This window comes from Coenobita brevimanus, chromosome 1 (genome assembly GCF_032717465.1).
Source record: "Coenobita brevimanus isolate Jiangsu-jjx chromosome 1, ASM3271746v2, whole genome shotgun sequence".
NCBI lineage: Eukaryota > Metazoa > Arthropoda > Malacostraca > Decapoda > Coenobitidae > Coenobita > Coenobita brevimanus.
Window position 1 is genome coordinate 43,616,502 of NC_136954.1, and position 15,403 is coordinate 43,631,904.

At 43.9% G+C, this 15,403-nt stretch overlaps 1 protein-coding gene across 1 annotated transcript in view; it reads right to left on the reverse strand.

The window, feature by feature from the left end:
• LOC145395582 (glutamate receptor 1-like) overlaps nucleotides 1-15,403 on the reverse strand; it is a 171,711-nt gene that overhangs the window by 64,585 nt on the left and 91,723 nt on the right. Inside the window, exon 8 of the mRNA XM_080269172.1 lies at nucleotides 1,072-1,263. Within this exon, the coding sequence (XP_080125298.1) occupies nucleotides 1,072-1,263 (192 nt within the window). The remainder of the gene's footprint in view (nucleotides 1-1,071; nucleotides 1,264-15,403) is intronic.

Here is a 15,403-nt window from a genome sequence, read left to right on the forward strand (position 1 = left end):
GTCCAGGGGTAAGCAACAACAACAACAACAACAATAGCCTCTGGACACCATAATACTTCACTCTAGAGAATCGTTTTTCCTCTCTAGCACTCTAACATCTCTACAGTACATATCTAACTCCTCAACCACCTTCCTCAACCCCCTGGTGAATTTTTGTTATTCACTCCTGACATCGTTCCTGAAACTCCATCCTGACACCACACCATTCCAGACACCCTAATTCTACATCCTGACACCCTAACCACCATTTTAGACACCGATACTCCACTCTGGCACCCTAATCCCTCCACCCTGGCACCCTAATCCCTCCACCCTGGCACCCTAATTCCTCCACCCTGGCACCCTAATTACTCCACCCTGGCACCCTAATTACTCCACCCCGGGCACCCTAATTACTCCACCCTGGCACCCTAATTCCTCCACCCTGGCACCCTAATTACTCCACCCTGGCACCCTAATTCCTCCACCCTGGCACCCTAATTATTTCACCCTGGCACCCTAATTACTTCACCCTGGCACCGTAATTACTCCACCCTGGCACCCTAATTATTTCACCCTGACACCCTAATTACTTCACCCTGGCACCCTAATTACTTCACCCTGGCACCCTAATTACTTCACCCTGGCACCCTAATTACTTCACCCTGGCACCCTAATTACTTCACCCTGGCACCCTAATTACTCCATCCTGGCACCCTAATTACTCCACCCTGGCACCCTAATGCCTCCACCCTGGCACCCTAATTACTCTACCCTGGCACCCAAATATTTCATCCTGGCACCTTAATACTCCACCCTGCCACCCTAATATTCCACCCTGGCACCCTAATACCCCACTCTGGCACCCTAATACCCCACCCTGGCACCCTAATACCCCACCCTGGCACCCTAATACTCCACCCTGGCACCCTAATACTCCACCCTGGCACCCCATTACTCCACCCTGGCACCCTAATACTCCACCCTGGCACCCTTATACTCCATCCTGGCACCCTAATACCCCACCCTGGCACCCTAATACCCCACCCTGGCACCCTAATACCCCACCCTGACACCTACTTCTGAACCCACCTTCCTCAAGTGCCTGGTGATCTTCTCGCCGTGCTCCCAGACGCTCTGATCAGCGTCATTGCTGTGGCAGCTGATGATCCGCGGCGCCCCCAGCCCAGGAGACTCACCAAACACGTCCACTTTCTTGTGCTTTAGTCTGGTCAGCGCCTCAGCAACCACCCTCACCGCGTCGTAGATCAGTGCTGACTGGGCCTGAGGAAGAGAGGATGGACTGATTTTAGTGCTGTTGTTGAGGAAGAAAAATCATGAGAGGAGGAGGAGGAGGGCACAATTCCTAGCATCAAACATTAGTGTCGACTGAGCACGTGGAAAAGAAGACAGATTCAGTGCTGTAGGTGGGTTGTTGAGGCGAGAGAAGAATTACATGGAAAATAAAGAGACGATCATCTTTTCCTGCTCAGATCATACTGTCCCCTGGAAGACGACTCACAGTAGTCTAATGGAAATCAAGGTCCCTAATTTCAGGATCTATGGAAGAAAATTAATGCACTGTCGATTTTGTGCTGCAATATAATGTCGTTTGAAGATATACGCAGGCGTTGGAATGATGAAGGCGAATTTCTGAAAGTAATATAAGAAGGAGCCTAAAATAATATACTAAGACGTTGAAACTATTATACCAGGGCGCTGACAACAGTATATGACTCGTTGAAAGTAATGAACGAAGACGCTGAATATACTATGCAGAGGCGCTCTAAATACCACAGAAGACGTTGAAAGTACTACATAAGACGTTGAAAATAATATACAAAGAAGCCAAACGCAATATACCGTACGCAGGATTTGAAAATCCTATGAAGAGGAGGTGATTATTTGTGGGATTTCCCCATGGTTATTTTACTGGGGGAAATATGGGAGACTACCTCTCACTACGATACCTTCACTACACTACACTACACCACGGTACACTACATTACGCCACAGTACACAACACTTTTCACTACACAATGCTACACTGCAGTACATTACACTACAATACACCACACTGCACTGCACTGCACTTTACTGCATTACATTATTCTGCACTACACTACACACCACATTACACAGCACTACGCCACGCCACACCACACTACACAACACTACACTGCATTACACATTGCTACACTTCACTACACTACACCACATTACACTACACTGCAGTACACAATGCTACACTTCACTACATTACACTAAGCTACGGAATGCTACACTACACTACAATACACACCACACACCCACACACCCACACAGTTAGTTAGTTAGTTAGTTAGTTTATTGACAAAAATTCTTCACATGGTTACATTTCGCAAGCTGATAACTATCGCAAATAATACAATTTTTGTCCAAACAAAGAATATATTTACATTCTAAGTGGAGAGGTACCAACAAACATTTGTCTTGTACTCCATTCCTTTGAAAAACATAGTTTCCAATTAGTTCCTTAAACTACAATAGTACAGTGTATACCAGTCAACTATGCATCTAGATTAACCTCCACTATGTACACATTATCACAATATTACCCAGAACATTATTTAATCGTATACCCTCAATGCATCATCAGTATACTTACATAGCTCTTTACAGTTTTCTGCTTCATTAAGTAAATCAGTAAGTGACGAGAAATTTAACATTGTAAACCTACGGCGAAAATCAGCAGACAAAGGACATTCTAACAAAAAATGAGTTTCATCTTGGACCTTACCCTCTTCACACTCACACAATCTCGACTCAAGAGGTGTTCTACTCCACCTTCCGGTCTCAATCCTCAAATTATGTGACATAAGTCGTAACCTTGTAAATGACCTACGTGTATGGTCAGGTATGTAGAGTTTACTTTTGTATATAGGATGAACTGTTAGGCCAGGGTTCATTATTGATCTATATGTCACATACTTTGTTGCTGAATCTGCTTTATCACCAATTATCCCCAAATATAGTCCATTGGGTTAGAGGTAGTATCACAATTAAGCGACTTTATTATGAATCTATATCCTACTGTATTGTACTGTCTGCATAAGTCATATACGTAACAAAGTGGCGCATCTGTATCACCAGATGTGATTCTTTCTGCATAAAACGTCTTCCTCTTCTTTGCAATAACAAACTTTATTGGAAAAATTCCCGACTCAGCCAAAGTTAGGTCTGTACTTGTATTAATTCTTACTCCCAATAAGCATTTTACGAGCTGATTGTACTGTCGGATTATTCCTTTTGGGTTACCTGTCAACCAAGTCTCTGCGCTATATATAAGTGCCGAAGTTACTGCTGCATCAAATACTTTACGTTTGTATATAAATGGCATGTCAGTATTCATTCCACAAAAAATGGAAAACTTATTAACAAGAGCTGAATTGCCTGACTCATGACATGAAAGTACAGTACACACACACACACACACACACACACACACACACACACACACACACACACACACAATTCTGCATGACACTGAATATTAACATATTCTTCTACCCCCTTGAATTTAATGAACATAGAGCTTGACAAACTGACATGGAATTAGCATATTTCTGACTTTTATGAACAGCCTCGATGTTGAAAAGTGAAATTATAAAAACGACCGAGTGAAAATGCCTTAATACATTTAATCAAACAGACTTTTTTTCAGCAGTATGGCAGGCTATATTTTATTCTTCCTCTATCCAACGTGGCAACTGTATTAGAACTGAATGAAGGAGTATTAGCACCCACACTAACATATGGGCGCGAGGCTGGTGACAGGAAAATGAAACGTCAAGAGTTACAGCGGTGGAGATGGGAGTCTTGGGAACCATGTGTGGAGTGAAGACAATGGAGAGGATGGGAAGTGGTATGATTCGACTTTAGGTGCCATCTCATAGTGTTAAGTGGTAAAGGAGGGCTATATCCAACCCCTCCAATTCGAAAACACATTCTCTCTCTCTCGCTCTCTCTCTCTCTCTCTCTCTCTCTCTCTTATTCTAGGAAACAAATTAAATCGTCCGTCAGTACCAACAACAAAACAGTCCGGAAAGAATAAAGAAAAAAATATCCTCGCACTGAACTGGTTAACTTAGTAAAACTGCCACCATTTCCACCGTGCCACCAGCTTTTCCTCTACAAATTTCCACCACCTGACACCACCAGCAGGTCACTCTACAAGCTGGCCAAACTTGTCATGCAGTTTCGTCACGGTGGGGGAGAGAGGAGGTCTGGGCGAGACGACACAAGGTTTACTGCAGAGGAATTTGTATAGTTCACCAAAGCAAGCCAGTAGGAGCGTTGTGTGTGTGTGTGTGTGTGTGTGTGTGTGTGTGTGTGTGAGTGAGAGAGAGAGAGAGAGAGAGAGAGAGAGAGAGAGAGAGAGAGAGAAAGGGGGGGGGAGTTAATCTCCTGTCACTGGTTAGAATATACTATTAAAACTGTCACTGACCATAAGAGGTTTAACTTTTTCACCAATATTGCCATATAAAATACAAGAAGCGGTGCCATGACACAGTAAACCGGCAGTCATTTTAGTGCTGACATATAAACACAACAGGATATCGAGTCAAAAATGTCACATATCAAATTTGGAGTAAATCGGGTGAAAATGACGATTTTGTGCCCAATTTGAAATTTTAGGCCCGACACACTTAGCATTAACCCCCCTACCGCTAGCTGGGGGGTGACCCCCCTCGTGTAACGAGGCATGTTATAGAATGCAGATTAGAAAGATTTTTTTTTTTTAATGTGAGGAAGGAGGAATCAAAGGCAATGCGCCCGCAAAACTGTTCCTTCCAAGAGAAAAACAAAATACAAGAGAGAGCCAAATTCAAGATCCATTCATTTCGAGATGCCTGGACACACTGCGTTTGAAAGACTGGAGATCATAGGAAGCAGGAAATACAGACAGAAGGAGACAGTTCCAGAGTTGACCTGTTGCATAAATGAAGGACTGGGAGTAACGGTGAATTCTTGCATTAGAGAGTTGGACAGAAAAGGCGTGAGAGTTTGCTGCTAGACGGGTGCTACGCACCCGTCGTAGAAGTGGAGGAATGCATGCAGACAATTCAGAGGAACAGTGACCATTGAAGCAGCGATAGAAAAGAGATAAAGATGCAACATTGCGGCGAAGAGACAGAGGTTGAAGGGAGTCAGTAAGAGGGGGAGAGTTAATGAGACGAAAAGCCTTTGACTCCACCCTATTGAGAAGAGCTGTATGTGGGAAGCCTCCCCACACATGAGAGTTGTACTCCACACAGGGGCGGATAAAACCCCTGTATAGAGTCAACAATTGTACAGGGACATAGAAGGAAAGGAGTCAGCTTAGCACACCCAATCGTTTGGAAGCAGATTTTACAAGAGATGTAATATGATCTTTCCAAGACAAGTCCCGAGCAAATGAAACCCCAAGCATGTTCAACGATGATGCAGGATTAAGTTGAGTATTATTAAACATAAGTGGGTATACATGTGGAAGATTTTGTCGGGTTGATAGGTGCAAAAACTGAGTCTTTGATGCATTTAAAACAACCAGATTATTTTTACCCCAGTCAGAGATACGAGCCAAGTCAGACATTAGGTGTGTCATAGCCACATCCCTTGCCTGTTGAAGTAACTGCTGAGATGGACATTGTGGGAATCGAATGGAAAGGTGAAGGATGGAGTCATCAGCGTATGAGTGGATAGGGTTAGATGTACAGTACAGCTTAGAAGGTCATTGATGAATAAAAGGAAGAGAGTTGGTGATAGGACAGAGCCCTGAGGAACACCACTGTTAACAGATCTAGGAGAAGAACGATAGCCATCTACAACAGCGGCTATAGAACGACCAGAAAGGAAGTCAGAGAGGAAGGCACAGATAGAAGGACAGAAACCGTAAGAGAGGAGTTTGGAAATTAAAGATTTATGCCAGACTCGATCGAAAGCCTTTGAAATGTCAAGTGCAATGGCAAAGCTTTCGCCAAAGTCCCGAAAGGAGGATGACCAGGAGTCTGAAAGGTAGGTGAGAAGATCGCCTTTGGAGCGTCCCTGACGGAACCCATACTGACGATCAGAAAGAAGGTTGTGATAGGAAAGATGCTTTAAATTTTTTCTATTAAGAATAGAATCAAAAACTTTTGAGATACAGGATGTTAAAGCAATTGGACGATAGTTAGAGGGTTGGGAATGGTCACCATTCTTTGGGACTGGCTGAATGAGAGCAAACTTCCAGCAAGAAGGAAAGGTACAAGTTGACAGACAAAGGCGAAAGAGTTTGCCTAGGCAGGGTGTAAGCACAGAAGCACAGTTCTTGAGAACAACAGGAGGGACTCCATCAGGCCCATATGCCTTATTAGTACTGAGGCCAGCAATGGCAGAAAATACATCAGCTGAAGAAATTTTAATGTTAGCCATGAGGAAGTCAGAGGGGGGAAGTGATGGAGGAACAGCACCGGAATCGTCTAAGGTGGAATTGGAAGAGAAAGTCTGAGTGAAGAGATCTGCTTTATCAGTAGAAGAAATAGCTACAGAGAAATCAGAGTAGAAAAGAGGAGGGAAGGATGATGAGGTTAAGTTGTTAGAAAGGTTTTTGGCAAGGTGCCAGAAGGAGCAGGAAGAGTTCGAGTTAGAGAGGTGAGAGCATTTTGTATGGATGAAATTATTTTTTGCTGAGCGAAGAACAGAGTTAGCACGATTCCGGGCAGAAATGTATAAAAGATGTGATTCAGGGGTGGGTAGGTTCAGGTACCTTTTATAGGCCCTCTCCTTGTTGCGGACAGCATTAGAACAAGCGTGATTAAACCAAGGCTTTCGTGCATTAGTCAAAGGATATGAGAAAGGAATGTATGCTTCCAAGCCCAAGAGAATAACCTCCGCAATGCGCACGGCACACCCAGATGGTTCCCGGCCTTGGAAGCAATAATCATTCCAGGGAAAATCAAAGAAGTACTGCCTGAGGGCCTCCCAATCCGCAGCTCCAAACTGCCAGAGACAACGTTTTTTTGGAGGGTCCACAGGCCGTACCGGAGTGATAGGACAGGTTAAGGTGATAAGGTTGTGATCGGAGGAGCCCAACGGAGAGAAAAGATTAACAGTGTAAGCAAAAGGATTAGTTGTAAGGAAGAGATCAAGTATGTTGGGGCTCTCTCCAAGGCGGTCGGGGATATGGGTAGGGTGCTGTACAAGCTGCTCTAAGTCATTATGGATAGAAAAGGTGTAGGCTTGTTCACCAGGTGGATCAGTGAAAGGAGAGGAGAGCCATAGGTGGTAGTGAACATTGAAATCTCCAAGAATGGAGATTTCAGAGAAAGGAGAAATGGATAAAATGTGTTCCATCGTAGAAGTAAGATAGTCAAAGAATTTTTAATAGTAGAATTAGGAGATAAGTAAACAGCACAGATATATTTAGTCAGAGAATGACAGGAAAGCCGAAGCCAGAGTGTAGAGAATTCAGAAGAATCGAGTTCAGGAACACGAGAGCAAGATAAGTTGTTGCGTATATATACACAATAGCCACCTTTGGCTTTTAAATGAGTATAGAGAAAGTAGGAGGATACAGAAAAGGGTTTGCTGTCAGTTGCCACAGACAGCTGAGTTTCAGCTAGGAAAAGAAGGTGAGGTTTAGAGAAGAAGAGGTGGTGCTCATCAGAGCGAAAGTTACAGGAAAGGCCACGAATGTTGCAGAAATGAAGAAGAAGAGAGTCAGACAGTGGTTCCAGGCACCTTGAGTCGTCACCGGGAGAGGGGCTGAAGGTGGGGGCATTTATGGTCCCCCCTCTAGGGACTCCGAGGCTATGTTATTCGACGCCATTTTTTTGAAAATTTTGAAAAGGAAGAGTGGTGTGTACTGTGCATGTAGTTTGGTGTTGATAGTTGGAGAAAACTGTATTGGAGAGCATGCTGGTCTACTCTCTGTGTTACTGAGACACTGAAAAAGTTCAGCAAAGGGGGATGGTCGGGACCTAGTCCCGAGGGCTGATGAAACGGGAGCTCCAGCTCTCCCTGTCATCAGCTTTCCATCCACCTTGGGAGTACTGCCCTGCTCGACTGGTTTTGGTTTCATGTCGCTATGACGAATTTGAAAGGATTTATGGCGATTTTTTTTTTTTTTTTACATTTTTGGGACCTACAGCCTGGGCCTTGGCGCAATTTGGCCCAAAATTTAATCAGGCGATCAGGAGGCCATAGCCCATCATCCTTGTAATTTTAGTCAAAATCGTACCAGTAGGTTTCACGTAAAGTTGTTAACAGACAGACAGACAAACAGACAGACAAACAGACAGACAAACAAACAGACAGACAAACCGAGTGAAAACACTTCCCGCCCCCGGGCCCCTCCAAGGAGGGGACAGGTAATAATCAAAACCAAACTGTACTGGGAAGAAAATTAATCTACGAGTAAAAGTGTTTCTTCATATTTTTCTGTCAAGTACAATGCCCAGATGTACCATATTTTTTATTCCAGGATGACAGACAGTGGCCGAGAAAATACAGAGGCCAGTGTTATTTTACCACAACATAGACACACTATTTTCACACCTCCACTTTTACTCTCTCTCTCTCTCTCTCTCTCCCTCCAAGCCTGAGTGGTACATCCTTCCTGATTTTCACCTTCTTGTCACCTCAGCCTTCACACCTTTATGTTCGTATTTCACACCTGGCCGATCTCGCTTCACCATTTTCCATTTCGAAATTTGCCGGAAGGAGAACCAATTACCCTCACAGGTAAGTCATTTCCCGTCCTGAGTGTGTGTGTGTGTGTGTGTGTGTGTGTGTGTGTGTGTGTGTGTGTGTGTGTGTGTGTGTGTGTGTGTGTGTGTGTGTGTGTGTGTGTGTGTGTGTGTGTGTGTGTGTGTGTGAGTGAGAGAGAGAGAGAGAAAGAGAGAGAGAGAGAGAGAGAAAGGGGGGGGAGTTAATCTCCTGTCACTGGTTAGAATATACTATTAAAACTGTCACTGACCATAAGAGGTTTAACTTTTTCACCAATATTGCCATATAAAATACAAGAAGCAGTGCCATGACACAGTAAACCGGCAGTCATTTTAGACTATCTATCTATCTATTGCCAGACGCCTCAATCCCGTTTGGGGTGGCCACAAACAAATCGCCTCCAAGTCGCCCTGTCCCCCGCCATCTCACTGCCCTGCTCCCAACTCACACCCCCCTCTCTCATATACCTCTCCACCCCATCCCTCCATCTCATCCTCGGCCTCCCCCTCCCTTTTCCCCCCTCCACCTCACTCACATACACTCTCTTCGTCAGTCTTTCACCCTCCATCCTCTCCACATGGCCAAACCACCTCAGTGTGTTCCTCATAACGCTTACTATCACATCCACATCCACACCACAACGCTCCTTTATATCCTCATTCGTCAGCCTGTCTCTCCATGTGACTCCACAGGCTCCTCTTTAATAACTCATTTCCACTGCTCTCATTCTTGACTTGTGTCCTTCCAACAACGTCCAAGCTTCACTTCCGTATGTTAGAGTTGGTATCACAATACTGTCATGTAGTAACTTTTTCACTTCCATGCTCACTTCCTTGTTTCTTATCACTGCTTTCAAAGAACCAGCAACCTTTCTTCCCTGCTGTACCCTTTCACGCACTTCACCCTCCAAACCTCCATCCTTACTCATCACACTACCCAAGTACTTAAACGTACTCACATTTTCCAATTCCTCACCATCCAACCTCGCTGTACATTCACTGACTTCATCTCTCTCAAAGACCATCACTTTACTCTTCCCTACGTTCACCTTTAGATTCCGTTTCTTACACACTCTCCCAAACTCATCCACCAAGCCTTGCAGCTCCCCTTCGTCTTCACTCAACAACACAGTATCATCTGCAAACAACAGTACAGGGAGTTTCCAAACACTATCCTCTCTCACCAGGGACACTCCAACATCCACTACCCTACCTTGTACCTCTTTTATTACCCCATCCATGTAAAGATTGAACATCCATGGAGACATGACACATCCCTGTTTCAACCCAACTTTCAAAGAGAAAAATTCATTTAGTTCACCATCCGCACGCACTGCTGCCTTCGCACCATCGTACATACTCTTCACAGCATTCAACAACTTCCCATCTACTCCATTTTAGTGCTGACATATAAACACAACAGGATATCTAGTCAAAGATGTCACATATCAAATTTGGAGTAAATCGGGTGAAAATGGCGATTTTGTGCCCAGTTTGAAATTTTAGGCCCGACACACTTAGCATTAACCCCCCTACCGCTAGCTGGGGGGTGACCCCCTCTCGTGTAACGAGGCATGTTATAGAATGCAGATTAGAAAGATGCACCTTTAGGTTTTGGTTTCATGTCGCTATGACGAATTTGAAAGGATTTATGGCGATTTTTTTTTTTTTTTTTACATTTTTGGGACCTACAGCCTGGGCCTTGGCGCAATTTGGCCCAAAATTTAATTAGGCGATCAGGAGGCCATAGCCCATCATCCTTGTAATTTTAGTCAAAATCGTACCAGTAGGTTTCACGTAAAGTTGTTAACAGACAGACAGACAAACAGACAGACAAACAGACAGACAAACAAACAGACAGACAAACCGAGTGAAAACACTTCCCGCCCCCGGGCCCCTCCAAGGAGGGGACAGGTAATAATCAAAACCAAACTGTACTGGGAAGAAAATTAATCTACGAGTAAAAGTGTTTCTTCATATTTTTCTGTCAAGTACAATGCCCAGATGTACCATATTTTTTATTCCAGGATGACAGACAGTGGCCGAGAAAATACAGAGGCCAGTGTTATTTTACCACAACATAGACACACTATTTTCACACCTCCACTTTTACTCTCTCTCTCTCTCTCTCTCTCTCTCTCTCTCTCTCTCCCTCCAAGCCTGAGTGGTACATCCTTCCTGATTTTCACCTTCTTGTCACCTCAGCCTTCACACCTTTATGTTCGTATTTCACTCCTGGCCGATCTCGCTTCACCATTTTCCATTTCGAAATTTGCCGGAAGGAGAACCAATTACGCTCACAGGTAAGTCTATTTCCTGTCCTGAGTGTGTGTGTGTGTGTGTGTGTGTGTGTGTGTGTGTGTGTGTGTGTGAGAGAGAGAGAGAGAGAGAGAGAACTATGCTGCCATGGTAACGAAAGGCAATACCAACGTTTAGGTAACAGCAGGGTAATCAAGAAAACCTTAAAATATCATTGTTGAACATAGTCACATCCTAAAATTGAAAGTGATACACACAAATGATACATATAAATAGCAAAATTCACAATCCCTGAATAATTTTTGGCATTACCATGGTTACGGGAAACAACAGGGACAATTAGGCACTACTAGGACAGTTTATCATAAGTGCAATAAAATCGTATTCTAAAATTAACAGCAGCATAACAAGCCGCCATATCAACAAAACTATCCATGAAAATCTTGTATTGCCGCTGTTGAAAAAAAAAATCGACAGCTAGGTAACAGCAGGGCAATAAAGACAGCCGTAAAATATAGTCAAAGGGTAACGTAAGGCTCAAACGAGGAACAAAACCTAAAATATCTGATAATCCTCTGTGTTGCCATGGTTACGAAAAACAATATCGACAGTTAGAAAATCAAGAGTACCGTAAAATGTAATCGTAGCATATACCGTAATCCTATGCTACTGTTAAAGCCAACACACAGATCGGGACATACACAGAAAAGCCCGCAATACCTGAGGATTCTGCGTTACTGTCATTACGGAAACTAATATCGACTACTGCAAATATAATCGTCAAATATTATGTATGGAAATTATAATGGTCATAATAATAGCAAAACCAACAACGGCAAAATCAACGGTTAAGACACTCAAAATTAGCGTCAAATATAATCGGATCCCACTATTATATGAGTGGGGATGAGGAGACTGGCAAAGCTGAGAATACTAAGCCTCTTAACAGGGTTATTAGCCTCTCAGCTGTTTCGGCGTGGCACACTACCCCGGGAATTGCCCCTGTGGCGTAGTGCAACCAGCTAAGACCACGCTAATCCACTGTAATTCCACCCTGCATACCCCTCCACACCTCCCACTGCCACGCCATCCACACCATTTGCCAGGTGTGTGTGATTGTATTTTAAGTGTCGTGTGCGTCTAGGCTCGGTGGATCATTACACCAGTTCCTTGACAATTTTTAACACCTTTCTATGTTCTTTATAACCACTTAATATCGACCATGTTTATAATAACATCAGTCACAACCATATTCATGTGACACAGGAAAATAAGATGGACAGGCGTCATAATCCTGTGAGAATGCAAGCCTAGGGCTCGTATTCTTGTCGGTTAAGAAGGCTCCCTAACACATCTTCCTTAGCGATTGATTTTTTGGATACGGGTAGTTAATATCCTAATGCACGTTATTTATGCAGAGTATGGCGATATTGGAAGGATTTATGTAACACAGAATTGGGCAGTTGGGTATAATAAACAAAAATATATCACGTAGGAAAAGGTGTTATGGAGCTTCCTCAACCGACGCGAATACGGACCCAGGTGACAGCAGTGTTCGTGGTACCAGTTTCATTGTGATTTATTATTATGTACTTTACTGTTTGATATTCTGCTTCATTAGGCTACCAGTCTTGGCATATGTTCGTATTCTTGGTGACGTAGGAGGCTTCGTAGCACCTGTGTCTAAGCGGCTTATTATGCATATTACACTGATATTATCTTTATGGCATTCATATATTCCGGTTGGTGGCAATGAGATGGTCTGCCGCAGGACCGTACAGAAGGATAAAAACTGTCACATGGCCATCGGTTTGGGCAAATGTTCGTGTTCTAAGTGACACAGAAGGCTACGTAACACCTCTTCCTCCGTGATTTATCAGGCACATTATACCCGGTATTTCCATGATATACATCCTCCACTTCCACTAAATCCACATGACATGCTGGGCCACGTGTCTGGACGTAATATCGTCTTGTAGGTAATACAGGTTTCGCTGCACGATAATACCTTTACTTAACTTGGTCCAGATTTTCATCCTTTTGCTGCTTACTTCACGTAGCTCAGTCGCAGAAAAAAAAAGACAATTCTGTGACTATATCCTTACACCAGCAGTTCTTCGTGACTAGTATAATATTCCAGTGCTAATCTATTGCTATACCTAAAAGATGAAAGGATGGCAACTTCAGGCCAAGGTAAAGTGAATAAGAGCAGTTTTGTAGTTTTTTATTTTTCTTATTACACACTGATTCTGCAATTTACATTATTTATTTACATTAACATCTGTTTGGACTTATGTTTGTATCTAACGGACCAATTATTAGAAATACTTAAGTCTCAATTTTTTAGGTGGTTATGTGTGGAACACCTGTTAACTGTTTGAGGTAATTAGCCTTCTCCCCATCTTAATTAGTGTAGGTAATAGCCATACTGGATCAGGTATGTTCTATTACCGTCATCATCATCTTCCTCCTCATCATCATCAGCTACCATCATTATCATCGCATCATCATCATCATTACCATTATCAAAACCATCATCATCATCATCATCATCATCACTATCACCATCACATCATCATCATCATCATCGCCCCAGAAAATAGAGTCAGATTTTGGGGGCTTGATACGCCTTCGATTCCCAGGCCAGTCAAGAGAACTTACAGTAATGTCTTCTTAATCCTGCCTGTTCGTCCTCAGAAAAGAAATGCAGACCAACTACAAATTCTACAGATGCGGGTAGTAGTAGAAAGTGTCCCCCTTCATGACCTTGATATACTCTATTATTAAATGCCTACATCATCATCATCATCATTATCATTTTTCCACTTCTTCTACTCTTCTTCTTCTCCTCATCCTCCACCACCACCACCACCACCACCACCACCACCGCTGCCGCCGATGCCGCCACCGCCACCACCACCACTACCACCTCCTCCTCCTCCTCCTCCTCCACTCCAACATCCCTCCCCCAAATTCCTCTACTCATTACAGTTATCCTGGCCAGCTTACAGGAGGCAGAGAATGACAACAAAGCCATAGTACAGGTGAGAGAGGGGTAAGTATATCCTCTCTCTCTCTCTCTCTCTCTCTCTCTCTCTCTCTCTCTCTCTCTCTCTCGCTCGCTCGCTCGCAGACCAGCCTTATGAGCTACTTTGTCTCTTTACCCACCCGGGAATTTGGTAAAGAAAAACTCGAGATGATATGACCGTTCCCAAACACAATATCCTGGAGAGAGAGAGAGAGAGAGAGACAGACAGACAGACAGACAGACAGACAGAAAGACGGGGGGGGGGGAGGAGAAAGAGAGAAGGGAAATCAGGGAAACAGAATTAGCGAAAGGGAGGGATAGGGAAGAAGCGTACTGTAAGGGAAGGAGAGAAGGGGAGAGAGTCGGATGGAAAAAGGGAGTGAGGGGGAGGAAGAGTGAGGGAGAAAGGGAAGGAAAAGGAGTAGGGAACAAGGAAAGGGGAGAGGAAGGGAATGATGAAAAGAGGGGAGGAAGTGAGCGTGGGGAAGTGGGAAGGGAGGGAGAGAGAAAGAGAGGAAGAAAGGTGGCGAAGGAAAGTAGAAGGGAAGAGAGAAGGATAGGTGAAAATATAAAGAGCGAAGAGAAGGAGGAGAAGATTGAGAAGCACGGAAGGTGGCTGAAAGAGGATGGCTCTGTGTGTGTGTGTGTGTGTGTGTGTGTGTGTGTGTGTGTGTGTGTGTGTGTGTAATGAGAGAGAGCAGCTAACTTTAGACGATTTCTTTAGGTGAATGCGTCACAGGAATGTGATTGTTAACAGAACCAAAGTAAACTGCCAAACCCAACCTGTTTACACACTCACCCTGCGTCACCCGTACCAACAACCTCGCGAGACGAAACATCCACCTCATCACTCCTGGCTCCTATAACTCAATATAACCTGCATTACATTATCTGACTACAGCAGATGGGGGTAGACGACTAGAGCTGTCCTGACTATGGGAAGTAACAGCATAAATTATATTTTAAAAAAATTTAATAGAGTTCCACAGATAAGCCTGAGAACGTCAAACCACCATCACCAGCACCACCATCCCTACCAACAACAACAACAACAAGGGCAGAGATACAAATAACCTACCACAACAAAATCCTTACCACCACCACCACCACCACCACCATTAACAACAACAACAAGGGCAGAGATACAACTAACCTACCACCATAAAATCCTCACCACCACCAACAACAACAGCAACAACAACAACAAGGGCAGATACACAACTAACCTACCACAACAACATCCTCACCACCACAACAGAGTACAAGTCGATAGCCTCTCATCCTGTGCACCTGCCGAACCCACAGCCTCTGCACACAAAACATCCGCCGTAATTAGTTGACAAAGTCCACCTTTCCAACACTGCTCAAGGCAGGGGCAAACTTTGGCCAAGGAAAAGGGTAGGTTGGGGAG